Here is a 27,156-nt window from a genome sequence, read left to right as displayed (position 1 = left end):
AAAATTCCTCTGCCTTCGAGAGAAAGGCTAGAACAGGAGAAGCAGACAGGCAGACCTGTGATGAGACAGTGTTACAGGCCTGTATATCCCACAGTGTTGCCCCTGATTTCACTTCCGTTTTTCCTAATTTGTATGTATGGTTATTTTGCCTGCATGTGTGTCAGTGCACAGTAGAGGCCGGAAGGGCATTGAATACTCTGCGACTAGAGCTACAGATGGATGTCAGCTGTTATGTGGGTTCTGGGAATTGAACCCTCATCTTCTGGAACAGCCACCAGTGCTCTGAACTGCTGAGCTATCTCTTCAGCCTCCGATTTTACTTCTTTTAACTGTTTAATTTTGTGAGCAGCAAAGAGTTTGGGTCAAGTTTAAGTGACTATGCTAGTCCTTTCACATCGAAGAACCAAGCAGCACTGACAATGAAGGCTGCCTGCCACTCTGACTGGTGGGGAAGGGGAAGAACTTGCAAGTAAAACATTTTAAAACCTGAAAAACAAAACAAACAAACAAAAACCTAACACAAATCTTTGAAACACCCCTTTTCAAAATTATATTTATTTTTATGTAGATAGTTGTTTTGTCTTCACGTATGTGAAGTGCATCATGTATGTGCCTGGTACCCACAGAGACCAGAAGAGGATGTCAAATCTCCTAGAACTAAAGTTATAAATTGTTGCGAGCTGCTCATTTGGTTACTAGGAATTGAACCCAGGTCTGCTGGTAGAATAGCCAATGCTTGTAACCACTAAGCCATCTCTCCAGCCCAGACTCCTCGGATTATTTCTTTAGAAATGAATTCTAGAAATAACTATCTAAAAGAAGATTAGCCAGGCAGTGGTGGCTCACGCCTTTAATCCCAGCACTTGGGAGTTCGAGGCCAGCCTGGTCTACAGAGTGAGTTCCAGGACAGCCAGAGCTACACAGAGAAACCCTGTCTCAAAAACAAAAACAAAAACAAACAAAAAAAGAATGGTAAGTTTTAGAGACATAGAGGACAGTTGTTCTAGAACAACTAGACAACAACTAATTGTCCTAGACTAACACTAGAAAAGTAATGAAGTGTACTGAATTATCCAAACAATATGCTAGCTATTTTTCTGATCACTGTACCTTAGAGAAGTAATTTATTTTAGTTCATGGTTTCAAGGGATATATTCCATCATGTCCGTGAGCGCATGGCATTGTGGCATCATCTGTGAGGGCAGAGCTTGCACTTGGTCACATTGTGGCAGCAGACAGGAAACCAAGATGGGATGTGAAGCAGAGCCAAATCATAATCCTCAGGCGAGCCCCTGGTGGCCCGTGCCCACCAGGCCCCGTGTCTCCTAGGTTCCACAGCTTCCCAGAACAGTGCTAGCAGATGGGGATCTGCTGTCAAGCACATAGCCTGTGGAGGGATGTTAGCATTAAAGTGATAACAAGTGGTTAAAATGACAAATTTTATATATAGCACATTAGAATTTCAACAACAAAATGGTGTGTGGGCTGGCTAGATGGTTCACTGTATTAAAGGCCCTTGCTGTACAAACTTTTTGACCTGGCTTGATGCCTGGATTCCACATTCAGCAGAAAGGAGAGACTTGACTCTACTGTCCTCCGCCCTTCACACATGTGCAGTGATCTGAACGTTTATGTATACATACATGCACACAAATAAAACCTTTTTAAATAGTTTTTTTTTTTTTAGAAAAAAATGAATATATTGAAAACTATCTGAGGGCTAGTGAGATGGCTCCGTGGGTAAAAGTGCATGCTTTTACATGCACATGCACCCAAAATGTGATAATAATAAAAGAAAACTGTACGAACAAAATAGATCCCAAAACTGTTGGTGCTGAAGGGGTTGCCATTTGGGAAGAGAGTAGTGTTGTGGCGGGAATGTGACGGTCAGTTTGTTTTACTCTATGAATGTCTACACTGTTTCTACCCACGTACAGTGAAGAGGCAGACATACTGCATGTATTGCTTTTTAAAAATAGAATTGCACTATTTTGTGACTTTTCTCTTGAAATCTGAAAGCTGTTCGTGTATGCAGTTAGAAATAGTCTGTGAAGAGACCGAAAGCCAAGCTTGTGACTTAGATTGTTTCCTATCCCCTTGCATAACTAACTGAGGCCTTTCTGATGTCTCTGTAGGTTACCCCACAGCGTACCCGGCAGCTGCTCCTGCCTACAATCCCAGCCTATACCCGACCAACAGCCCCAGTTATGCTCCAGGTAAGCAGCGGGTGGGGGCAGCAGTGAGGAGGTGGGCATAGGCTTCCATTTGTAGCAACAGAGTCACCGGGTGGACCTTCTCTTTACTATGTCCTGGAGTCAGCCAGTTCTGGCTTGATTCTCTTTAGAGTCCCCTCTGGGAACTGGGGCAGAGCAGTGTCTGGGTGGGGGTAGGAGAAGAATCTCCTTCATTCTCTCTGGGACTTATGGGTGGCCCCTCCTCTGCTGGAATATATGAGACATGCCTCCACGTCTTAGAGCCACTTCATCCCTCTCGAGCCTGAGGCTGCCATTGGGAATCCTCCTCTCTCTCGTTGTCCCTCCCTCCCTTCCCCTTCCCTCTCCACCCCTCCCTCTCCTTCTGGGGTATGAGTTTGGAACAGGGTGAGAGACTTGCCGCCAGAGTGAAGAGCCATGTTCAGGCTGAGACAGGTTGCTGGTTTTTCAGATATAGAAGACATAGAGCACTTGAACAGAGAGCCTGAAATGGGCTGGGACTCCTGAAGGAGGTGCTAGGCATGATGGTATATACTGCTAATGCCAGCACATGGAGGTTGAGGCCACGGCCTGAGATCATCTTGAGTTCATAGTAAGAAAGAAACCAAACCAAAACAAACAAAAACCAAAAAAGACAACAACAAAACAAACAAAAAACCTGAAGAAAATATTGAAAAGATTTTTTCCCCTCTTGTTTTGGGGTTAGGAACATAACTTTTCTCTCCTCATCCCCTGCTGTTCTAATTCCTGGGCTCAGTCAGTGTTAACACCCAGGAAACATGATCAGGGGAAGGAGTGGGCTCTGTGCATAGGAAAGCCTCCTCGGTTTGAATCTCTATTAGCCTTCTCCCTAGATGTCTAGCCTTGGACCAGTTACCTCGCTTTCCCAAGATTCCCATGTAACTGCTTACCTCAGGGTGGCAGGTGATTTATGTAAGTTCTTTATTCACTCACTAAGCATTTGCAAAATGTCCTCTATACTGGGACAGAAGAAGTAAACTTGTCATCTTTGTCTGAAGGCACTTACAGTTAATTTTGGATTCTGACATATTAATAAATGTACTACATTTTATTGATAAACTATATTAATATTATTGTATTAGTGAGTGTTATAAAAAGAACACATATCAGAACAGAGGCAGAACCACATTCTACCTGGAGGTAAGAGAGGGGGCACTTCACAGAGGAGCTATCAGAAGAGATGAGGCAGAAGTTGGAGGTGCCCGTGGAAGCACACAGCAGAAGAAAGTACAGTGCAAGGGCAGAGCATGGTAAGGCACGGTGGAGGTGTGGAACTTGACACCGAGTCTAGAACTAGTGGGGATGCATAGACTAAGAGAGACTGGATCATCTGAACTACGGATTACAAGGAACACATTTGGAAAGGCCTTAAATGTCACATCCCCCCCCTCTGTTTTCTTATTTAGTAACTATTATACAATTGAAAAGCCCCCAGGAATTCTTTAATTCAACCTCCCTGTGGTCAGGACATCCGGGAAAAGAGCTGTTTTAACTGACAACAGCTTATATACTAGAGCCTTTGGCAGATTCCCGTTCCATGCTTTTCTGAGGTGATCTGGAATTCTCTGTATAGTTATTTACCTTCTTCTGAGGTGTTTAGGGCAGAGAAGAGCATGGGCTGTATTTATAGACCTATATTTGAGCCCTGGAATTACTGTCGGATTACACAAATGCTGTGAAGTTACAGGGAGCCCCTTTCTTTATTTTTCTTTGGCTTGTTTGTACAGTAACAAACTATTCTAGGCAGGCATGGTGGTGCACATTTATACTCTCAGTACTTGCTACATAGCAAATTCAAAGCTAGCCTGAGCTATCAATATGTCCTGAATTACTACTTTTGTTCAACTGTGATCAAAACACCTGAGAAAACAATTCAGAGACGAAAAATACGTTTCAGCTCACCATGTCACACAAGGTTCAGCTCATGAAGTCTTGGTCCCATGTGCTTGGGGAGGACACCATGGTACTAGAAATGTAGCAGAGGGGAGCTGTTCACTTCATGGCTGATAGAAGGTGGAGAGTGGTAATAGGAAAAGCCAGGCAGGTACAGCCCTGAAGGGCACACCACGACCTGCTTCCTCCATCCACTTAGGGTGCTTGTTCTACCACGGCCTCGTAATCTGCTCCACTGTGGAATGCGTAAGTGGATTAAATGATTCATTAGGTCAAAGCTCTCTTGACCCAGTCATCTCTAGAAACACTCTTACATATATACCTAGATGTGTGCGTTATCAGGTTTCTAGATGTTTCTTAAGTCAGCCAAATTAATCACCATAACAAGTGTTTATATGGTCTGTATTAAATAGTTTATACATGTCTTATGCTCATTCTAAAAGGTACTGTAGTGATGTTCCCTTGAAGTACCTCATTCTAGAAGGTACTGTAGGTGATGCTTCCTTAAAGAAGCTGCCTGCACGCCTTTAGTCCCAGCACTTGGGAGACAGAGGCAGGCAGATCTCTTAGTTCAAGGTCAGCTTGGTCTACAGAGCGAGCTCCAGGACAGCCAGGGCTACACAGAGAAACCCTGTCTCGAAAGACAACGAAACAAACAAACAAACAAACAAAAAAGAGTTAAGGAGAACAGTGACATGTGGACTAATGTCTATTTTCTTTAATAAGTAAGATGCATTATTCTCCTGCCACAAATCTGTAATAATAGGCAGCAACAGTATAAAAACTATACTAATTATCTTATAAAATAACCAAATCAGTGAGTTCTATCTTAAAAACTAAGAGACCACTATGAAATATCCCAGTACATAAGTGATTTCAATCCAAGTACTGTGAAAGCTGTGATGGGCTTTGTAACCCAGCCTAAAATAGAAGGAGGTGAGTTGTGGCAGACTTTCCAGTGAGGTCACAAATACAGAAAAGTTATTGTCTTCATAGTCAGGAATCCTAGTGACCCCACTGGCTGTAGTCAGGGAGGTGGTGAGCCTGGGAAGCAGCATGCAGTGACACAGAGAAAGGAAAGGTGATGTATAGCATGGTAGGGTCGCATATTTTCCAGAGACTCAGCTACCAAGAAAAGAAAAACAAAGGCACAGTGTGGAAGGGCATGTGGGGGAAGGAAGGGGCATTTGGGTGTGAGTGTGCACTGGTGGGAGGGCAAATAGAAGACAAGGCAGAGATGCCAGAGGAGCATGGAGCTAGGCTTCCCGGCAGCTGTGGTGGCAGCGAGGACTCTGATGAATGTTTGTTTTCTTTTTTCTTTTGGGAAGTTGAGTGACAGGAGGTGAATGCCTACGGTGCAGGGTGGCTCAGGACTAGCACTGGGGGGGGGGGGGGGGAGCCTCTAGCAGTAAGCTACCTTCTCAAGAGTATTCAACACTCGTGCTGAGAGATTTTAGGATTATTTAAGGATCAGTTTGGCAAGTAGCTGGCAGGATAAGGAATAAAATACTGCTATTAGTCCAGGGATGGTAGTGCATGCCTTTAATCCCAGCATTTGTGAGACAGAGGCAAGTGGATCTCTATGAGTTCTAGGCCAGCTAGGGATACATAATTGAGACCCTGTTTTAAAACCAAAACAAAACTTCGATTAATTCAATGTTTCATTTGTATCAGCAACAATTTGAAACTCTTTATAGATATTAACTTATTTTATAGTACAACAAACTGAGTACTTTGTTTTTCCCAGTTTCCAATTGGAAAAGCAGAAACTTACTGAAATACAGCAGCTAGATCTGCATTCTGACATCCTGCCGCTCACCAGAACTCTTAACCGCCTGTCATTGCTGAGACAGTGGGCAGACACTGAAGTGTGAGACAGGAGCCAGGCTGGAGAAGAAGGCAATGCAGAGAGGAGTCTGAGACTTGAAAACATGGCAAGTCTGGAAAGCTGCTGCTGTGTGTAGAATATTACATTTCAATACTGAAATTAAAAGAAGCCTCTACCTAAGGATTAGTGCTTTAAAAAGTCAAGACACGTCTAAGCTTTGATTAAAGTAAGCCAGACCATTTATTCAGAAACCCAAATCCACAGTAAAGTGTACTGTGCTTGAGAGTACACACTGGCCAGGCAAGGTGACACACACTATTATCTCTGCACTTTGGAGGTCGAGACAGAAAGATCAGAGTTCAAGGCCATCCTTAGCTACACATGGGTTAAAGATTATCTTGTACCACATGGGAGACCCTGTCTCGAGGCAAACAAAACAGGAAGGAAGGGGGTGGGGGGAGAAGAAGTATCAAACTGGAATTAACCCTGTTTCAAATGTTTGTGTGATATTGGAGACACACACACACTCATGCTCGAACACTCAGAGCTGCGTCTGTTACACACCGGGTGAGACTTACCTCTACCGTCATAGGCCTGACTGTTACCAAGAAGTTCCTGTCTTCAAGGCTCAAGGTCAGAGGGAACAGTATAGGTGATTCTCAGCTTCTGCCAGAGCTGGCCATTTGTGATGCAGGGCGGTGCCTACAAGGAGCCAGGCACTCAGGTTTAAATTTCCTTCCTAGGAGACCAAGCAATTGCTTGGAGAGATCCTATTTTTAGCAGCCTTTGTGCTCCTTAGATTCATCTGCCCAGGATACAGGGGAAAGCTCACTCTTTCATTGGTTCTGAAAAGCAGTGTGCTACATGGGCTTCTTCCCAAGTGTTTACTGATTTTAGGAATCATATTTAGGTATTTAGCCTTATGGGAGGCAAGAGCTAGCCAAGAGATCTTTTTCAGAATCCAGGGAACAAAGGGTTTAACATATTCCTGATAATGTAACTTGATAATGAAAGAAGACTAAATAGAAAATGTCAACTCTCATAAGAAGCATGTTCTCATCTCTGTCCCCTTAGAGTTATATATGAACTATACATAAAGTTTTCCCAAATTACAAACCTAGGAGAAAGAGGAAAATCTCTGCAGGGCAAGTTACAAGTGGACCTTTCTACCTTTGTCTTGTTAGCTAGAGTTTCTTGCCTCCAGTTTAGCTCAAGAGGATTAAGTAACCTTCAGAATTAAATTTAAAATGCCATGTATCTGAGATTCAACCCATTTGTCTGACCCCATAGCCTGTGCTCCTTCTACAGCACAACACTGTCCTAAATGGAATGTCTCTACACTAGACCTAGTTCTTTGAGAGGCCTGTAGTGGCCATATCTCCTGAGCCTTAATCTTTTTCTTAATTGTAAAGCCTTCATCATGCCTGAAATCCCTCCACAGTTCTTGGGAGAATTGAAATAGTCTTAATATAGACAAGCAAAGAACAGTACCCTACTCCTGTTCATATCAGGCAGTTTTGGGTCCCTTCTCTGGAATATCCTGCAGCATTCAGAGAGGTTTCTGTGCAATAAATAACCTTTCCTGGATGGCAAGTCTGTCACCCTTTCCAGGGGGAGGTTGTTCCTGTCCTCCACATTCTCTGCTTCTTATGCAGCCTGGGGAAAACTGCTGTCTTGAAACAAGTCTGTTATAGAACTGCAATATGTACAACTTTGCACAAATTCTTAGTGGTAATTTCAACTAACATTTCTATCCAACAGAGTTTCAGTTCCTGCATTCAGCTTATGGTAGGAGAGCTATTTTTCCTCATCCGTATTATGGCCTATGAATGTGTTATCTTGTAACAATGGTAGATTCCCTTTCCTTCCCTCCCCAAATCCCATCTCCTAGGCTTGGGCTCCCCCAGGTGGCCTAGCAGCAGTTCCTATAGCATGCAGGAACATGTCTGATGGTGCAAAATCATGGGTTGGAGACACACATGAACCATTCCCATAGGGCAGCAATGAAGGATCATGGCACTAAAAGGCGTTTCACACCCTAACCTGGCTGCCTGACTCAAACAAATGAAGGAAAATTCTAAGGCCTGTGTGTGGCTCTTCTGTTAGCTTAATGGTAGGCTCTGAGGAGCCCCTTGATTGTGCCTATTAGACCCTAAACACCAGTCAGATGGCCTCAGGATCAGATTTTTCATTTCCATTAGCAGTCTGACATGTTTGAAGACCTGGTTGACTTAAATACAGTCTGTTGCCTTCACCCAGACCTTGAGCTCTGGCCGCCCTTTCGGAGCATTTTTTCTGGATGATGAAAGGTACGGGCCAAGTGTGCCAGTGGGTGAGAGATGTGAGTTGAGTTCTCTGGGCAGTGTGCACTCCAGGCCCAAGGCACCACAGGAACTTGTGGGCACCTGTGAGGGTCCCAGCGGTGTAACTTTACTAGGTCCTTCTTGTCGTAGACAGTAAGGGACCATAGGAGAGACTTGCCACTTTTACCACACTCACCTGGGCTGCTTAGGATGTTTTTGTAAAATCTTTGAATATTTTCTCAACTCTTAATCTTACTGTTGGAAAATGAATGTTTTTATACATGGTACATCTTTCAGAAGATGAGCTGTGAAATTTCTTTTGCTACTGCTGAAGGCTGTGTGATCTTGGGCAATTTGTTAATGTCCCCAGGCCATAAAGTTTTTCATGTCACATGATTTCAAGGTCTTTTTAAATGCTAACATTCCATTCCCTTGTAATTTTTATTATTTCAATACTGCTAGCTACAGAACTGTTTCACTTACCATTTATGCAAGGCTGCTTTTTTGTGAACTCAAACAAAAGACCCTAAAAACGTAGAGAAAGCTACATCCTTCTGCATTCTTCTGATTAGAACATGGTTCTCAACCTATGTTGGGGTTTCACAGGAGTCACCTAAGGCCATCAGAAAACACAGATATCTACATTATGGTTCATAACAACAATATTGCAGTTATGAGGTAACAATGAATTAGTTTTTATGATTGGGTCACCACAATATTAGGAATTGTGTTAAAGGGTTGCAGCATCAGGAAGATTGAGAACCACTGAATTAGAACGTCTAATATGAAGACGTGTGGATGGAGTGATTCATAACATGTTCTGTGCCAGGCACTACAGTGGCCTGTGAAGATCCAAAGACCAGTAAGACAAGCCCCCTGTTCTCTAGAAACTCAACAGTTTATTGGGGAAACATTCAACTAGGGACAGGAGCTTCTAAGACTCACAGGATAGTCAGTTATATGGGCTGATGTGGTCAGACAGTGGGCAGAGGAAAAGACTTCATTACAGAATTGAGTCTTTAGCTCATGACTGATTACTTAATCCATGTGTGCCAGGCGGAGTGTGGAGAGAGGTGCTGAAAGAGCTAGTTGAACAGAGCACACCGTGCAGAGTAAAGCTCCCTGGCACACTCTGAGAGTGATGGGCAGCTTGTGCACAATGGTGTGGGCTGGAGGCTGAGATGATAAGAGAATTGAGGGAGATTTGTGAGTCAGGAAGAAGAGAGTGGTTGAGAAGTAGGACCAGGCTATACAACCTCAAGGCCTACCCTCAATGACCTATTTCTACCAAGGCTGTACCACCTAAAGGTCCCACAGTCTTCCAAAATATCACCTCTAGCCAAAGACCAAGTGTTTAGTCTTGTCAGCCAATGTAAGATATTTCAGTTCACCGGGCGGTGGTGCGCACGCCTGTAATCCCAGCACTCTGGGAGACAGAGGCAGGCAGATTTCTGAGTTCGAGGCCAGCCTGGTCTACAGAGTGAGTTCCAGGACAGCTAGGGCTATACAGAGAAACCCTGTCTCAAAAAACCCTCAAAATCCAAAAAAAACAAACAAACAAAAAAACCAATAAAAGATATTTCAGTTCAAACCACAAGACATCGTCAGTATTACATCAGAGGAGTCTCCAATACAAAGAGTTGAATTTGTAGCCTATAGGTAACAAAGAACCATGGGATGTTTTTAAGAGACCAGTATGGCTATTGCTTGGAAGTTAGAAGGGACAACTTAAAAAGACCAGACCCAGAGCATTTGTAGTTAAAGTGGCTAAGTAGGCAGAGATGGGAGCTTGAATTGGAGTTGGCCATAACTATAGGAATGGAAGCATAGGGCTACCAGAACCATTAAGACTGATGATATTATCAGTACTGTGAAGCAACCGGGAATGGTCAGTTTACAATACAACAAAATGGAAGCTCAGACAATTAAGTGACTTGCCCAAGGTCTCACAGCTAGTAGGTGGCAGAGCCCAGGCTAGATCTCATTTTCTTACTCAGGACATGGTTCAGGATGATGGTCCCTTGCTGCCTCTCTTTGTAAATGTGCTTAACAGATTGTTCTAGTGTCAGAGGGCATGAGGGTCCCATATCCAGGAAGTGAACAATCAACAGCTAGATCCTGGCAGGCTCATAGGCCTCCACGTGGTTTCGCTGTCTCTTTTATTTTTCTACTCTCTTGTCCGTTTTACACATCTATAATAATTACATAAAGTCTTAAGTGGATGGCTTAATAATGTTTTCATTGTGATATCAAAGGATAGAACATTTTTAGAAGGTAGTTCCTTTTGGCACCCCAAACAGGCCTACCTGACGGAGAGTTCTTTCTATTGCCATGCTGCTGAGAGTTACCGCTGCTGGTTTCATCCAGCAGTCAAGCTCGGCATTGCTATCGTCCTCAGAAAGGATTACTGTAGAGCTGAAAGAGATATCACTCGTACAGTTAATGAGGAGGTTAAATTGACTGTTAAAAACTTATTTTCATTTAGTTTTTACATGTATCTCTTTTTTTAATTATTAATTATTCAAGCATTAAGGAAAATACAGAAAATGTTGTTAATAAAACTAGAAGAAACGTCTAGTTTATTTGTAAAGTGTAAAAGTTTAGCCTAAGTGATTGCTTAGGAAAGACAGTCATCAACACAATGACACTTGCTTCTTTCCCAATTGATCTGCAACTTTGTTTTATGGTGACACGCTGTCTTGTTCACTCCCTGGTTGCTGTGTGGCTGAGTTGCATCCCCAGTAGACTGTAAGTACCTTGTGTGCAGTGACGTAACCCACGTGTGTTCCTGTCCACCGTGGCACTCCCCTTAATGCTGAGTGCAGTTAGGTCTCAGTAGTCTGTGACTGATTTTAACTTCAGTTGTCACACAGTCCTTCAGGCATTTGTCAGACTCTTGGCTTATAATGAAAATCATAACTTTGCCCTACTCAGAAGAAGAAGGAAAAAAAGTCAGAACAGAACAAATTGGGACCTCTAAATTCTCCAAATTGTTACGGCCAAATTGAGACCGTTTGGTTCTTGGTAGAGGCCTGTTGAGCTCTTAGGGCATGAACTTGCTCTGTCTGACTTCTCAGAGCTGCAGATTTGACACAGCAGTGATTTGCTTGTGGATAGTTGTGCTCTCTAGCTACACTGAATGTCAGTCCCGGAATCTGGAGACATTGTGATAAGACTTTTGACACTAATTGGATCCTTCATTAATTCTTTTCATATTAGCATCCCATCCTCTGGAGACAGACACCCGAGGTGTTTCTTTAAAGCAGATTCCCCTCTGTAGAAGCCCCATACTGACTGCCCTGGCTGTCTAGCAAGGGCTCTGGGCTCTGCATGGAGTTGTACTGTCTCCATTTCTCTTGCCAGATTCTCCTTTTAGTGTCACTTTCCTGCCCATGATTGCCTTCTCATTCCTCAGCATTTGCTGTATATATTGCGGGCCATTAATGCAAGCAGAGTCAGCCTATGGAGCTATATTTTGATTCTAGTTCAGAAAAACTCAGCAGAATCCACAACCTTCCCTCATCATTATAACTCTGTGATGGAAGGAACAGAGATGTTAGTGTAAACCAGGCAGCCAGGGCATTGTAGAGTCTCTGGAGGTGGCAAGCCCTGTGGGGATCTAGAGGGCCACCGTACTCTTCCTATGCTTCCCCGCCTCTCCATACCCACCTATTAAAATATTTCAGGTTCATCTGGTTGTCAGTCCAGCCCCTGTACTGTTAAGATACTTTAGAATAATCTGTGTCTAAAACTTCCAACATCTTTTTAGAATGGAAAAGATAGTATAAAGAAAGAATTAATCATTTTTTAACCTTAAAATAGAAATTTGGATCAAAAATGTGTCTCCTCTCATGTGTGAAAGGGTAGTTTTCTTTTTCTTCTTTCCTTCTTTCTTTCCTTCCTTTTTCCTTGTTCCCCCCTCTCTCTTTCTCTCTCTCTCTCCCTCCCTCCCTCCCTCCCTCTCTCTTCTTTTTTATAAAGGCATTTTCCCCTATTTCCTCTCTCCTTTCCCTCAGGATACCATGACGGTAAGTTTTTGAGTCATTCCCCACTTTTAGAGCACTTAATGAAATTTCTTAAGCTGAGCTTTGAGCTATCCAGGAAAGTCTCTACATATCTCAAACTAATTTCTGTAACAAACTACGTACCTAGCCCAAGTTTGACATGTATTTTCATGATGCCAGAGAATTATCTCTAACTCATGAGGAGCTGTCTCAGTTCGAGCATGCAGTACCGCCTATTAGGATATATTCAGATATAAGCAAGAAGTATGTTTGTCTGACCATGGCTGGTATGCAGAAGGAGTTGGTTAAGGAGGGCCAGGCCCGGTGCATGGCTGATGGCAGAGCCACAATGCTCTGGCCTTGAGGCTGCCATGCACAGCTCAGTCGTTAGAAGAGATGCAATCCCAGGGAGGCGCATGTAAAATGTAGTTTCTCTTTGGAAGCAACTCACACTTATTAACCATACCTCAGATAAGTTTCAGACTACAGGGAATTTTTTTAAAAGACTCCTCCTTAATTTGGCCCACCACACTGTCAAGGACTGCCAAGTTGCTTCGTGTTAATGAGGTGGTAGCAGAATATACCGTAAGTCTTAGACTAGAAGCTCGGATAGAAAATGATCATATTCAAGGGCATCTTCATGGTTTTTATTGTAGGTAGAAAAACCCCAAGTTTTAGTATTTAAGTGTAGGTTTCCTTGGATTTAGGCCATTTGGAAGCTCAGTTCAGCACTCCTTCCAACCTACAATCCCATCTCAAAAAGGCTGACTCATTCTGTGTGTCTGAGCAGACTCCTTGAGTTATGTTTCTGTCTAGCACAAGACCCTTGCTTTTGTGTCTGTAATTGGTGATACCGGCTTCTTGTTTCTGCCTAATGCCATTCTTGTGTCTTCCCTTAAGCCACTCTGCTGATGAAGCAAGCCTGGCCACAGAACTCATCGTCCTGTGGCTCCGAAGGCACCTTCCACCTCCCAGTGGACACCGGGACCGAGAACCGAGCTTACCAAGCATCCTCTGCGGCTTTCAGTAAATACAGCCTGTCTCCTCCTATCCTGCTTCCCCTTGGTTAGGGCTGATTTGTTTGTAGCAAGAAAGGAAAGAGAATTTCTTTTAGTGACATTTTTAATGTAAACACTGTTTTAAGAGGTTCTCCTTCCTACTCAGGCAAGAACAGTGGACTTTGACATTCAAGAAAGATAATCATCTTTGATCATGCCTTTAGCTTTAGGATACCATCCCACAGCAGTGAGAGGGGAGCATTCCTGGGCCAAGAACTTGGATTTGTGAGAGACTTACTGAATTTTAAGGAAAAGGTCCAGGGTCCATTTGAACAGAGGCGGCTCTTCCCATCCGTTAGATTTCTTGACTTAGCACTGTTGGCATCTGGGCCACATAAGTTCTTTCTTATGCGTGGGTAGGATGTTTAGTAGTATCTGTAGCCACTCTCCACTAGATGCCAGAAACAAAGCACCACTGTCACACCCAAAATGCTTCTAGATATTCCTCTGGAAAGGAAAAGTGTCTTCTATAGAGGAAACATTACCCTAGTTCATGTAAGCTACACTATGTGAACATGCAATGACATGGACAGAAGCCAGCAGCCAGATTGGGCGTGTTCATCCTGAGGCTCAGTGGGGTAACTGATGTCACTTTTGCAGCTCATTAGTAACACAAATGATTCCAGCGAGGAACCTCATTTAGGAAGTACTAAGTGGAAGAACTTGTGCCTGTGGCAGCTGTCGGCCATGGGAACACTAACGTCTGACTTTATGGCAGCAGGCCCTGGACAAGCCCTTAGCAGCATGCTGTAGGGAAGTAGCCTACCAGGTAGGCTAAGAGAATTCAGTGACTTTGTTTTCTTTTCCTTTAAATATCCAATGGCATTGCTTCTCAGCTTTTTTGATTGAGATCAAGTGTAAAATGCCCAGTGTTGGGGCTAGAGAGATGGCTCGGCAGTTGAGAGCGCTTGGCTGCTCTTTTCAGAGGATGCATGTTCAATTCCCAGCCCCTGCATGGCAGCTCACAACCACCAGTAACTCCAGTTTCAGGTGACCTAGTGTCTTCTTCTGACTTCTTTCTTTATTAGGCATGAATGTGGGGCACAAATATGTACTCAGGCAAATTCATACACACAAAATAAAAATAAATCTTTAAAAATAAATAAATTAAATATCCAATGTCAAGCCTGGCATGGTGACACACTCCTGAAATCCTACTGGTGACTCAGGAGGCAGAGGCGGGTTGATCTTTCTCTAAGATAATAGCTACCTGGTCTACATAATGATTTTCAGGCCATCCAAGGCTACATGGTGAGCCCTTGTCTTTAAAGAAACAAACAGCAACAACAAATGTCATTTTTCTCCCTGTTGTTATTGTCCTTACCTGTCAGCATTTACTAACTCAGCATGGCATACCTTTTTGTAGATTCTGCTTTCAGAATCAGCCCCTCATTCGATCAAAATTATAGTCCTATGAAGTTTGGATGGACTTTTATCCCTCTTTGAAAGCAGAATTAAAAAAAGGTAATATGCCCAATGCTGTATAATTAGTATGGCAACACAACTGTAAAAAGATAACTTTGAGCTAGGACTCTCATTCCCGATTCTTCATGAAGCTGGTTTTACTCTTTCAAAAGACAAATGAGGTGAGCATGGTAGCTCATGGTGAGCACCTGTAGTCCCAGCACGCATGAGGCTGAAGCAAAGGAATCACAAGTTCAAGCCAAGCTAGGACACATAGCAAGTTTTTAGTCACCCTGAGCTACACGGTGAGACTTGATCTCAAAAAGAGTAATGAGGAAGGGCAGCAGTGTGTGTGTGTGTGGGGGGGGGGTTTCCAGGAGCTTCAAGTAGAAATGAATGAATGTATGTAAAATTATATAATGTAAATTGATTTGTACATATGTCACAAAGGTAGGTGGATAAAGGCACAGTTACTGCAGTGCAGCACAAAGAGACCTGGGGTGGAAGAACCAGGACTCTAGACTTGATTCCATACAACTTCGGATAACTCCTAGCTATGCTTGTTTATTAGTCTCTTGAACTGTACAATGGTGGCCTTGGGCTAGGTCACCTTTAAAGTCCTTGCTAGCTACCGGACTCTTGAGACTCTCCCCCAGAAGTCGTTACCTGTATCCTTCCCACAAGATCCTCCCTCCGGCTGCCCTCATCAGTAAGCTAGCCTTAAAGGCTTTGCTCACATATCTTTAGAAATAATGGCCTTATTCCTTCTAGAGGTTTCCCTTCTTACAGCTAGGCAGTCTTGAGTGCCTTACCTTCTGTGCTAAAATCTAAAAGTCCAACAGAAATGTCCAGCAGTCACATGTTGCTCTCCCCTCCTAGAGAGGCCATCAAGTTTCTAGATAGGACCAAAATATATCACTTTCAAGCAAGTAATACATAAATGGATGTAATCTTTTTAAATGGATTTGAGATTGATTGACTGACTGACTCATGCAGGCTCACAAAGGCATTCAGATTTTGTTGCTTTTACATTCAGGGCACTTTGACAAATTCATACCGATTTAACCACTACTTGCTAAAGCCTGTTCATAATCAGGTATCTCTCTTACTTATTCAGTGCTTTATTGTTTAACTACCAACAAGGAGACATAGAGGTCACAACAAGATTCAGAGATACAGTGCTGCTTTGTCCAGACTTTGTCCTGATATATAAATCTGATGATCAATAAACCAATTAGTGTAAAAGGTATCCTTGTCAAGATCGATGTCTTTGAATATAGACAGGGCTCTACAACTGAGAAAGATTTTTGCTCAGGAAGCAGAGTTCAGAGAGCAGAGGCTTTGTCTTGCTAATGCGCACAGTATCTTTATATTCTCCCCTTTGCTAGAGCCTAAAACAGTAGCTAGGAACCCGAGACAAACAGCAGGCCGGCATCATAAACAAAGCCTCTTTAGAAGGCAGAGCTGGCACTCCTTTGTCTCATGACACTGCCTTTAGTGAAATGGGGATACAAAGGCCAATATAACAGATGCCCGAGTTTGTACTGTAGAGACAGTTAACTCAGAAACAGCTCTACCTAGGATAGCATCAGCTCTGGACTTGAGCCAGCTCTATGACTATAGATATGCCATGAAATTTTAGAAAAATGACAGGATTTCTAAGTTACAGGTTCTTCCTCTGAAAGAGAGCAGGTTGAATGTAAGCCTCAAATGTCTTTTAAGGAAGGGTATAGCTTCCCAAAGTTCCCATTCTGTGACCTTCAGATTTAGCATTCATTTCAAAGAGCTAGGCCTCCAGGCAGTGAGTCGGGTCCAAATTTACTTGAATAAAAACCTATGAGATAATTTTGCAACAAGCCCAACAACTTCTCTTACCTAGATCCACACAGTGATAAACCCTAACTTTATGATACTGAAGCCTGGGGTAGCAGCCCTAGATCTTCAGTGTTCCCTAGGATGTGGACAAGATATAGAATGTCCTCATAGAAGTCCTATGGAAATACTCAGGACCTAGAATTTCAACATCAGAAATGCCCTCTGAAACGATCTAGTCCAAATGAGATACTCCCGGGGCCAGACTGACTGGAAAGGATCTCAAGAAAAAGGCCTGAGCGTGCATGGTTTCTGCAGTCTCCCCGAAGATCCTCCTGCCCCTCAGGGTGACCTTGAGATGCATTGTGGTTACTGAGTGCTTCTTGTGCGGTCACTTTCTGCCTAGCATCTCTCATCTGTGAAGCTCTCATCTTAGAGATTTCCAAGATCTCTTCCAGCTCTGTGGTTCTGCTTCCCATCCCAAACTTCTAGAGATGCAAAGCAGGCTATTGCCAGCCTCTCTTTGACTGCCAAGGGTATTTAGATACTGATTTGTATTCTGAGTGTGTGTGCCTTGTTTCTTAACATGAAGGTGGAACATTCTTCTACAAGGTTATTCTTAGCTGTATAAACCAAATTCTACCATGGTCTCTTAGAACCTTTTGATTTTCTGCAGAGGGGGCAACCCTGATACTTTGTAATGTGATGCTTTTGTTGCTTAGATGGATTGGTGCACCTTCCTTGGGAAAGCTAGAAATTCCAGAGCATGTTCTCCAGTCACGTAAAGGAAAGCTGCCTTCATTGCTGGCTTGTTAAAGAATTGTAAAATGTTAGAATCTTAGAATCCTGGAGCTTGTGTTCCAAGTTCATCCAACCTAGTCACAGAACAGCTCTTGCCTCTTGTAGTTTCTGAGAGCAGTATGCTTGTGCGCCCGAGGAGGGGACACTTCTGACTGTCTCTGCACACTGAGAGTGAAAGTAAGAGGCCCCCTGTATGGACCCCGTTAGTCATTCAGTTAGTTGGTCCCCGTGCTGCTCGTAACCACTACTCTATAGGTAGTGTAGTTGGAGACAGGCAGCTTCTGGTTCATGGTGACCTGTATAGAAAAGACAATAAATTCTGGCAGGATCCTCCACATCTCGATTTTGGCTTTTGTTTGGGTGTCTGTTTTTAGTTTGCTGTACTAGAGATCATAGTTTTGTCAAGGGTCTGTCCCTGAAGCTATATCCCTAGTACCCTCACAAGTTGTTTGTTTGTTTGTTGGTTGGTTTTTAACCTTTAAATTAAGGGTCAGTAAACTGGTCTATAAAGACCAAATAACAGATACTTTAGGTTCAAGGGTCATATGGTCTTTGTAACTACCATTTTAGTAGGAACAGTTGGTCCACCCTGGTGGTTGGCATAAGCCTAGAATCCTAGCTACTGGGAGATTGGAATAAGAAGATTGAAAGTTAGAGGCTAGACTGAGTCATAAAGTGAGTTCAAGCCCACCCTGACCAATCTAATAAGATTCTATTTCAAACTAAGATTAAAAAGTGAGCTGGGGAATATAGCCCAGGGGTACAGTACATGCCTAGTATGTGGGAAACCCTAGGTACACATGCACATGCGCACAAACACACACACACACACACACAGAGAGAGAGAGAGAGAGAGAGAGAGAGAGAGAGAGTCACACACTTTACAGTAAAGAAATTTTGAAAAGTAAAGCTTTGTACATACTCTATCTTAGAAATTCACCATTTACACTATGGTTAAATACTTCTTCCTTTTCCTCTTAAAACTAAGATCTAGAGATTTGGCATTGTTTAACCAAGTTTGAAGGAAAGCTAGACCTAAGTCCGCATCTCCTCTTCCAATAAAAACCTGCTTCACCTTGTACCTTCCCCATTCCTGCCCTTTTTGTAGAAAAAGCTCTATGGAGCTAACAGGGTCTTTGGTAAGTATCTTATCAGCCAAAGCTAAAGCCCAGAAAAGTCTAGGAATGGCAGCCAGATACAACTAGTATAGAACCAAGGGGGAAGTCAGCGTCTCCCCACTGGGGTCCTAAGACTAAGGTTCCCATAGAAGAACTTAGTCTTTAGAGGTTCCTAAAGAGGCCTGCTTCACTCAGCCTCTGGATTTCCTGTGTAAAAGAGATGGGGTCCCTTGATGATCAGCAGGATCCATAGGGTGACTCTTAAGAACAGTCTTGCTGATCTCTGTCAAGTTATGCCATGAACATAAACTCTCACTTAAGATGACTAAAGGTAGCAGTATGACAGCTCTGTAAATGGCTTCTGGCCTGATTCTGAGCCTCACTCTGTCCATCCTTCTGAGATATGGGCAAGAATGGGTTCTAGGTCAATGCATGTCTAATTCCTAACCTCAGATGTTTGGGGCAGGGGTGGCCCTTCTCCAAGTCACAGCAAAGACGGGAAAGGCCAACTCTACAGAGCAAAGTTTTCAACATCCTAGAGGATAAGGATCTTTGAGTGGTGTTTTTGTAATGGGGCTTTTATCTTCAGACTTGGTGAAGAAGAAGGGGCTATTATTGATATAGGCCATAATGGTAGATAAGGAGGCAGACAGACAAGCAAGCAGGCAGGCAGGCAGAACACACTTAGGATATACATGTGAAACCAACATGGGCATCATAATGAGTCCCTGTCCCTGAGTAAAAAAACAAAGGGTTAGGAGAGAATGGGGGAAGCAAGATAGAGAAAGATAAAACCGCAGATGTCCTGAGATGCTGGGTAGGGAGCCAGAATGAGAACACAGCAGTAAGAACTGAGGAGAAGGGGCGTCTCTAAGTGTAGACCCGTCTTTTCATACAGGCAACTCAGAACCCCAGGCTCCGTCAGCTGAGAGGGCCCCAGAGAGACGAGACTGTTTGCTTCTAGCTTCTGTCTTTTTCTTTTTGGATAAGAACCCTGGAACCCAGAGAACTAAAGCATACCTAAATCGTACTTGCAGCCCACAGGCGCCAGGCTGAGGGAGCTGCCTGGGGCCAGGGCTCTGAGGATAGAACCCTGATCTCTTGTCTGTCCTGTCTGTGTTTGCAGCTGGATTCAACCCATTCTTGTGTGAGGAATTGTTACAGGGCCCTGCCGCCTTCAAGCAGTGCTGTTCTACCAACTAACTAGACGTCTCTTTTATGCCTTGGTACAGGATATACTGCAGGGACACCATACAAGGTCCCACCGACCCAGAGTAATACTGCTCCACCCCCCTACTCCCCATCACCCAACCCCTATCAGACGGCCATGTATCCAATCAGAAGTGCCTATCCCCAGCAGAATCTGTATGCCCAGGTAGGTACACACGGAGGACCTCTTCTTCAGGAGTCTCCAGCAAGGATGGGGTGGCATGGGATGAGGAAGAAAATGTCTTTTCTTCCCAGTTAATGGGCTTGGCCAGCTGTCACTGTGTGTCACTGAAACAATATTCCTGCAAGACTGCCTGGTCTGCCCTACTCCTAAAGGGTCAAATGTGAGCTCATCTAGGTTAACAGAGCCCCAAATGTCAGAGGGCCATTAGACATCATCTAGCATAGCTCCTTTGTTGAACAAGTGGCGAAGCTGAGACTATGGTGGAGAAAGACTTGTCTCAGATCACACAGTGAGCTATTGGCTGGCTAAGGCTATGCTATCACATGTCTTGATCTCCCCTCTTGTAATCTCACACCTTCCTTTCCTTCATAAAATCTATGAACAAAGTAGGAAAGAATATAGATATTCTTTGTGTGTGCTACAAGCCCTCTGACCTGAGGTGAGTCACTCTTTAGTATGTCTCATTGGCCCCATTTGGTTTTCTTCTGCTGGGGAATGTGTGTAACTGAGTAACTGATAGGAGGCAAGAACTGTATAAGGCTGCAGCATGGTCACGACACATTCTTCTGAAGTGACAGTTCTCCCTGAGGTATAAGTAGTAAGGAAAGTACTTTTTGAGTTTAAAGACTAGCTATGCTGCCAGGCAGTGGTGGCGCACATCTTTATTCCCAGCACTCCAGAGGCAGAGGCAGGCCAGTCTCTGAGTTTGAGGTCAGTCTGGCCTATAAAGCAAGTTCCAGGACAGCCACAGGACACTACACAGAGATACCCTGTCTTGGGGGGTGGGGCGGGGAAGTAGCTGTGTTGGTGCTGGAGAAATGGTACAGTGGTTAAGAGTACTTGCTGGCCGGGCAGTGGTGGCACACACCTTTAATCCCAGCACTTGGGAGGCCGAGGCAGGCGGATTTCTGAATTCAAGGCCAGCCTGGTCTACAGAGTGAGTTCCAGGACAGCCAGGGTTGTACAGAGAAACCCTGTCTCGAAAAAACAAACAAACAAACAAAAAAACAAAAACGAAAGTTCTTTCAGAGAAACTGGTTTGATTCCCAGCAGCCACTTGGCAGCGCATAACCATCTCTTACTCCTGTTTCAGTGTCCTTCTGGCCTCTGCAAGTGGCGCCACACAGACATATGCAGGCAGGCAAACACACATATGTTTAAACAACTAATATAAAGCATTTTTAAAAAGTAGCTATGTAGGGTGTACTACAAAACTGGGGTATGACAATATGTGCTTCTAATCCCAGTACTGGGGAGAAGGTCAGGGTCATCCTCAGCTACGCGGTGAGTTCAAGGCCAGTCTGCCTGGAAGGTAAATAAGTGAATAGGTAAATGGAGAAAGCAGGAGGCCCGGGTCAGCTTTTCTCGAGTGTGGCGTAGTAGCGTGGCCTGTGCTCTCTAACCTCTAAGGTTACGTACAGCGAGGCTCTTACTGTTTACTATTAAGATCAGAGAATTTCATGATTAATCTCAGATACTGCTGTCTGCTCCCAGAGCTCAGCAGGCCTGTGAACTGTATAGCCCAGGAGACAGCCATGTGACCTAGGAAGTGGGGCATCACTTCAGACTGCTGTCTCCATCATCACTTTTGCTCTAAGGGGAACTAGGAAGAGACATCTTAGGAAATACCACCCAATAAAGACAGAATGAACATAAACAACAACATTTGCTCCAGTGTGTGATGGCCATTACTAATTCTCCCACCTGCATGGCAGTGCCCTGGTGGCTCCATGCTGAGAAACTAACTGGGTTCTTTTCTGTTAAATTAGGGGCAAGGGAACATCTTGGAATGATATTTTTTAAATTTTTAAATGTTAGCGCTGGGGCTAAAGGAGAAAATCTCTTACCCAGCAGTTGATCATAGTAACTCTAGGAGTGCAGCAAGATGGAGTGAAGCGGGCCTTACTTTTTCCAACCAAGGTGAGCCATAGCACTGAACTGACCTCAGGGCAGAATGAGCCACGGCAGAGCCCAGCCTAGACCTGTGTGCCTAGGCCAGAGCTTCTCTTACCTGGTTGCTTAAAGCCTAGGAAAAGCAGCTCCTTACCCATCTCCTCTCATGCTTCCTACCCTTTCCAAGAAGCCATGTAACCTTAGTCTCTCTTCCCAGGGAGCCTACTACACACAGCCTGTGTATGCCGCCCAGCCCCACGTCATCCACCACACCACAGTTGTCCAGCCCAACAGCATTCCCTCTGCCATCTACCCAGCTCCTGTTGCTGCCCCCAGGACCAATGGTGTGGCAATGGGCATGGTGGCAGGCACCACCATGGCAATGTCAGCAGGTAAGGGCAGTGTCTGACTACGCATCCTTTGCTGTCTTTCAGGGATTCCTCACATTGAGAACAGGATGGAACTGGCTACAGCCCAGCATGAGAAATCCAGTGCCAGGGCACGGGGCTTTCCAGGAAGACAAGGAAGGAGGGGCTAAAACCTAGAATTTAGAGTCTACATTATTCAAAGGGAGAGGAAAGACTGTATACAAGGTGGTGGGCATATTGAGCAAGGCTTAGAGTCTTGGATGAATGAAGGCTAAGCAGAGATGAACAACGGGAAGTGCAAGCAGAAGACTCAGTGTGGTCTCTTCTCAGGAAGGAAAGGGTTAAGGCATGTGGGAAATAGGGCCTGAGTGGAGGGGCCTGCACCACTACCGAGGAAGGTCTAGCAGAAAGGCTTGAGGTGTTCAGGAGAGAGAACTAACAACTTTTCCTAGGGAGAGATGGGTTGGGATTGAGCCTCTGGCTGTAGGCTGGTTCAGGAGAGAAGGGGTTTAGGGGAGGAAAGTTGCTGAGGGCCTCCTATAGCAGCAGGGGTCCAGGAAGGAGCACACAGCACTCTGTGGATTGGCAGGAAGGAGCCTGAGGGACTTCCCATAATTAGTTATGAGAGCTGAGAGAAGTCCTGCCCCTAAGGAACCTTGGGGATAAAGATGGGAAGTGTAGCCTTAGAAACGTGGGCAGAGCCGGGGCCCTGGTGGTGCACGCCTGTAATCCCAGCACTCTGGGAGACAGAGGCAGGCAAATTTCTGAGTTCGAGGCCAGCCTGGTCTACAGAGTGAGTTCCAGGACAGCCAGGGCTGTACAGAGAAACCCTGTCTCGAAAAAAAACCAAATTAAAAAAAAAAAGAAGAAGAAAGAAAGAAAGAAAGAAAGAAAGAGAGAGAGAGAGAGAGAGAGAGAGAGAGAGAGAGAGAGAGAGAGAGAGAGAGAGAGAGAGAGAGAGAGAGAGAGAGAAAGAAAGAAAGAAAGAAAGAAAGAAAGAAAGAAAGAAAGAAAGAAAGAAAGAAAGAAAGAAAGAAAGAAAGAAAGAAAGGTGGGCAGAACCATGGGCATTCCCGGGAAGGGCATGAAGACTAGAGGGTTGTGACTACCTTATAGGGACCCAAGGTTTGAAGAACCAACTAAGTTGCCATCTGAAATAAGAAAGGGTACCATGGCTGCTCAGTACAAAGCAGGCTGCTAGGTACCTGCTCAGTGCCAGCCTGCTGTTAGGGTCCTCAAGGCAGAGCAGAGCCCTGCCCTTAAACCCTAGGTGAGTTTAGAAGGAAGATAGAACCAGGGAAGGTAATAGTTACTACTCAGTGTATGTGCAATAAAAGAAGCATGCAAAGAAACAGGAGGGAGGGTCCTTAGAATACGGACTCTGTCTTCACTCAGAAGTGCTTACAGCAGTCCAAGGTGACGGACAGGAGACATGAACAGGAAGAGCAGCCATGCAAAGACTGCTTTCCCCCTCTCCACCCCTGTACCCAGGTTACGACCTCCTCAGGTATCCTCTTCTCTCCACACTCAGGTACCCTGCTGACCACACCCCAGCACACTGCAATTGGGGCACACCCTGTGTCCATGCCCACATACAGGGCCCAAGGAACCCCTGCGTACAGCTACGTGCCCCCGCACTGGTAAAGCCTGCAGCCCATCCAAGTGAGTAGGGTCAGGGTAGGGGCGAAGGGGCGGGAGTTGGGGGACACATGTAGGAACTGCCGCAAAAGACCTGGCTTGGATTTGGTGTCATAGAAGCAGGCAGCAGGCGTTATTGTTACCTGCCCCGGGTTCTTTAATGTCAGACAGCTCTCTCTCACAAATGTTACAGTTTTCATGGTAGTTCTGATCTTCAGCTCTATGTTTATAGGTAAATAGTTTAAAATCACTCGGCCAATTAAAATTGAGGTGGGGTTTTAACGCTTGTCCTCTGCTGTTGAATTCTGTGTTCTTTGTGAAGTCTTCTAAAGGTTTGTTCTTCACATGAAGTCTAAATCATGTGCCAGCTCTGACTATAGCCTAGCGGAGACCCTGGTGCCAGCTCCCTCACTGTGCTCAGCAGCTCAACAGCATTTCCATGGACCCAGAGCCTGCTGTCCCTGGGAAGGCAGAGAGGGTTCCATCTAGGGCTCCCAAGCTGGGGGAAGAAAGTCCAGTGATCTCTCATGTGGCCTGTGGAGTGTCACACGCTAATGGTATTCCTTTCTTCCCCAGATCTGGAGTCACATTGTATGCAACTACTCGAGTCTTACCGGTGCTGAGCAGTCCCCTAGCAGCACCACCTCTATTGCAAGAAGAGACAACGGAAGTGCAAGGGTCACTTTATGCATCTTTAATGGTTTTGATTTTTATTTTTGGTTTTTGTAAAAGCTGCTTTTTCTAATCTCCTAGGAGCCTCCCCTTGTGCCTCCCTCTTAGCCACTGCCCTTCTGCTGTATCCCTTCTTCCTGCCTAAGCAGGCCCAGTGCTCTCTGCACTTCCTCCTGTCCCTAAGCATCCTGTCCCTGGGATCCCAGGCTAGTAGCAAGCAGAGAGTGAGGTTTATTGTGATGGTTCATCATTCCTTTGGAGAGCAGAACAGGTGTGGCCCTCCGTGTATAGTAGGAACTTGGAGCTGTCGAGAAGGCCACATCTCTGTCAGATTGTCATTTTCTGAAGCAAGATTAGTTCAAAAACAAAGACATATCTTCTAAGAACCATCACAACAGACCAAGAACAAACCCACCTGGTTTTTAGGAATGTTAGCAGCTTCATGTTCCCAGGCTCAGAACCTGGGAAAGCAGAGAACTTGGGGAGGAGTGGAGAGAGGGAGGGAGGTGCCAGGGAGGTGGCGATGGGGCAGGAGAGTGCTCAGTTCAGTCTGGAAGGCCTCTGGCCACATTGCTGGGCCTGGACCTTCTGATTTGCACAGTGATGTTAACTGACCTGGCACTTCCTTCAGAGATGCTTTGACCCCAGACCTGCCAAACAGCTGCCTGGTGGTGGGATCCCAGCATCCGGAGGCTTTTGAAGGCCAGGTGTATGTATAATCCCACACTCAGCCTGAGCCTCGGGACCTACTCTGAGGAGCTTCCTCCTGATGAGAGTAGGAACTGGTGGCATTTCTCTCCCTTGCCCTTCTGCCCTTCCCAGTGCTGGGGCGCACATGTCTGTCTGTGGGGCTGGCAGGCAGACCAGGCTCTTGGTTACCTTGTGCCATGTCACGGCCAAAGTGAAGGAACCACATTCCAGGTGGGAGCTGGCAATTCTGAAGGTCAGGATAGTGAAGGAAAACAATAGCAATAATCATTTCATACTCATGGAACTGAAGGGACATTAGCATCCACCATCTCACCCATTCCCCTATCTGACAGATGAGGAAACTGAGGCTCAGAGAAGCAGAAAGGACTTCTCTGAACCTCACTGTAAATTAGCATTAAATGCAGCCTTTCTACTACTGGCATTTTACCTATAAAAATTTTGCTAGGGATGGATTGGCTTGACTTTGTAAAAATTAAGTCAGCAGTGCCCACACCTGGTGAGCTCTGGGATGACCTCTGGGCTTGTTTCTGCTATTTTCCCTCACGGACTCCAAAGGTGGGGACTGAAGACTTAGTCAGAGGCCACATAGGGCAGACGGCAGAAATAGAAATTACATTTGGAACCCTATGAAGACATCCGGAATGCTCATCCTGAACCTGACTCCACTCCAGGACAAGGAGTAGTGGTCTGGCTGGAGGAGAGGCTATGTATGCACTTAGGACAGTAGCTCCTTATCCCAAGAAGAGAGAAAGAATGGGGACCCCCAAGAGAGGTGGACATGGCTGAGGCCAAGCAGACACAGACACATCTGGGAGAAGAGGAGGTACCCACCCCAGGACAAGGAAGTTCTTCCTAGTCTCAGACAGGAAATGGACTGGCCAACCACCCTCCTGTGCCCAGCTAGCAGTGCCGATATCCTCATTGGGTGGAACAGGAATATCTTATTGTGTAAAATTGGATCACTGGTAATATTTCAGACTTGAATTATTTTCATTTTAAATTCATTTTAAACTTGGACATCACCTTCCTATTTCCCAAGTTCCCCTAAAGGGGGGGGGAAAAAAAAAAGGAAACCGTTGAGCTGGAGTGACTTCAGAAACAGTCTGACTGTCCTCAGGAGGTCAGAGTTCTTCTGGCAGAGAGCCAGAAATTAAGGCTCCTACCTTCCTGGTCTTCCAGGAACTACAAGACCAGGAAAACTCAGCTGTTCTGGGGTGCTGACAAGGTTTTATTTTAAAACAAAGTTTTTCAGTATTAATCTGGTCTTATAACCTCTTCCCTGTCCTCTGTGGGTTTGTAGAGATGGATGAAGGTTGCTAGAGGTCATGTCTAACGCGTTAAAGAATGCCAAACTGATAATGGTGGTGACAATTGTAGGATACCTTTGTCAGGTACTTCATAGGTTTCAAGGCACTTCCCGACCTTTAATATACTGACCATGAGCAAACAACAGGGTCAGTTATTCTACTCACTTGACAAATGAGGCAATAGATTCTAAGAAGAAATGAAATGGCCAATGTGAAGTCAATGCTGGAATCCTGGCAGGCTTCCTAGACCCTACGGTCTCCAGGTGACCTGGTGGAGGAGAATTAAAACAGACCCAGGAATGGCCTTTAACATTTGTTCTTTCCACACCAGTAAATACAAGCTGTCTGTGCCGCTCACTGTTCATGTGGCTTAGCCCTGAGAGATGAAGGCATGGTGCCTGCTGTTTAATTCACAGAGAATCCAAGGCTCAGAAAAGTGCAGGGACTTTCTGATAAGGAATCCCCTGCTGGCTCTATGCTTTCCAAGCCTGATCCAAACCTAGGCTCATATTCTGAAGCACCCCACCTTAGACCTCGTCTGTGATTCAAGATCAGAAAAGCCCCAGGTGAAAACCAAGTATTGACGGCTGTAGTCTAGAAGAAGCAGACCCACTAACTCTTTGTTTGGAAAGAGCACGGGAGCCTCAGTTCAGCTGGCCTCCTCTATTGTTTGACAGAGATCCACAAGTCTAGGCAAGCTTAGGGAGTCTCTGCAAAGG

At 44.9% G+C, this 27,156-nt stretch overlaps 1 protein-coding gene across 3 annotated transcripts in view; it reads left to right on the top strand.

Moving 5' to 3' along the window:
* The window catches only part of Fam168a (family with sequence similarity 168 member A), a 124,676-nt gene extending 98,492 nt beyond the window's left edge, over positions 1-26,184 (top strand). For 2 of the 3 annotated variants that reach the window (XM_052157480.1, XM_052157488.1), the window contains exons 3-9: positions 2,136-2,216; positions 7,717-7,743; positions 13,163-13,288; positions 19,688-19,830; positions 21,959-22,133; positions 23,641-23,771; positions 24,324-26,184. In XM_052157480.1, the coding sequence (XP_052013440.1) occupies positions 2,136-2,216; positions 7,717-7,743; positions 13,163-13,288; positions 19,688-19,830; positions 21,959-22,133; positions 23,641-23,753 (665 nt within the window). In that variant the 3' untranslated portion in view covers positions 23,754-23,771; positions 24,324-26,184. The remainder of the gene's footprint in view (positions 1-2,135; positions 2,217-7,716; positions 7,744-13,162; positions 13,289-19,687; positions 19,831-21,958; positions 22,134-23,640; positions 23,772-24,323) is intronic. The other variant, XM_052157499.1, reaches the window with a different exon arrangement.
* Positions 26,185-27,156: the final 972 nt, after the last annotated feature.

Source organism: Apodemus sylvaticus, chromosome 1 (assembly GCF_947179515.1).
Source record: "Apodemus sylvaticus chromosome 1, mApoSyl1.1, whole genome shotgun sequence".
Lineage (NCBI taxonomy): Eukaryota > Metazoa > Chordata > Mammalia > Rodentia > Muridae > Apodemus > Apodemus sylvaticus.
This window is presented reverse-complemented; position numbering and strand designations above follow the sequence as displayed.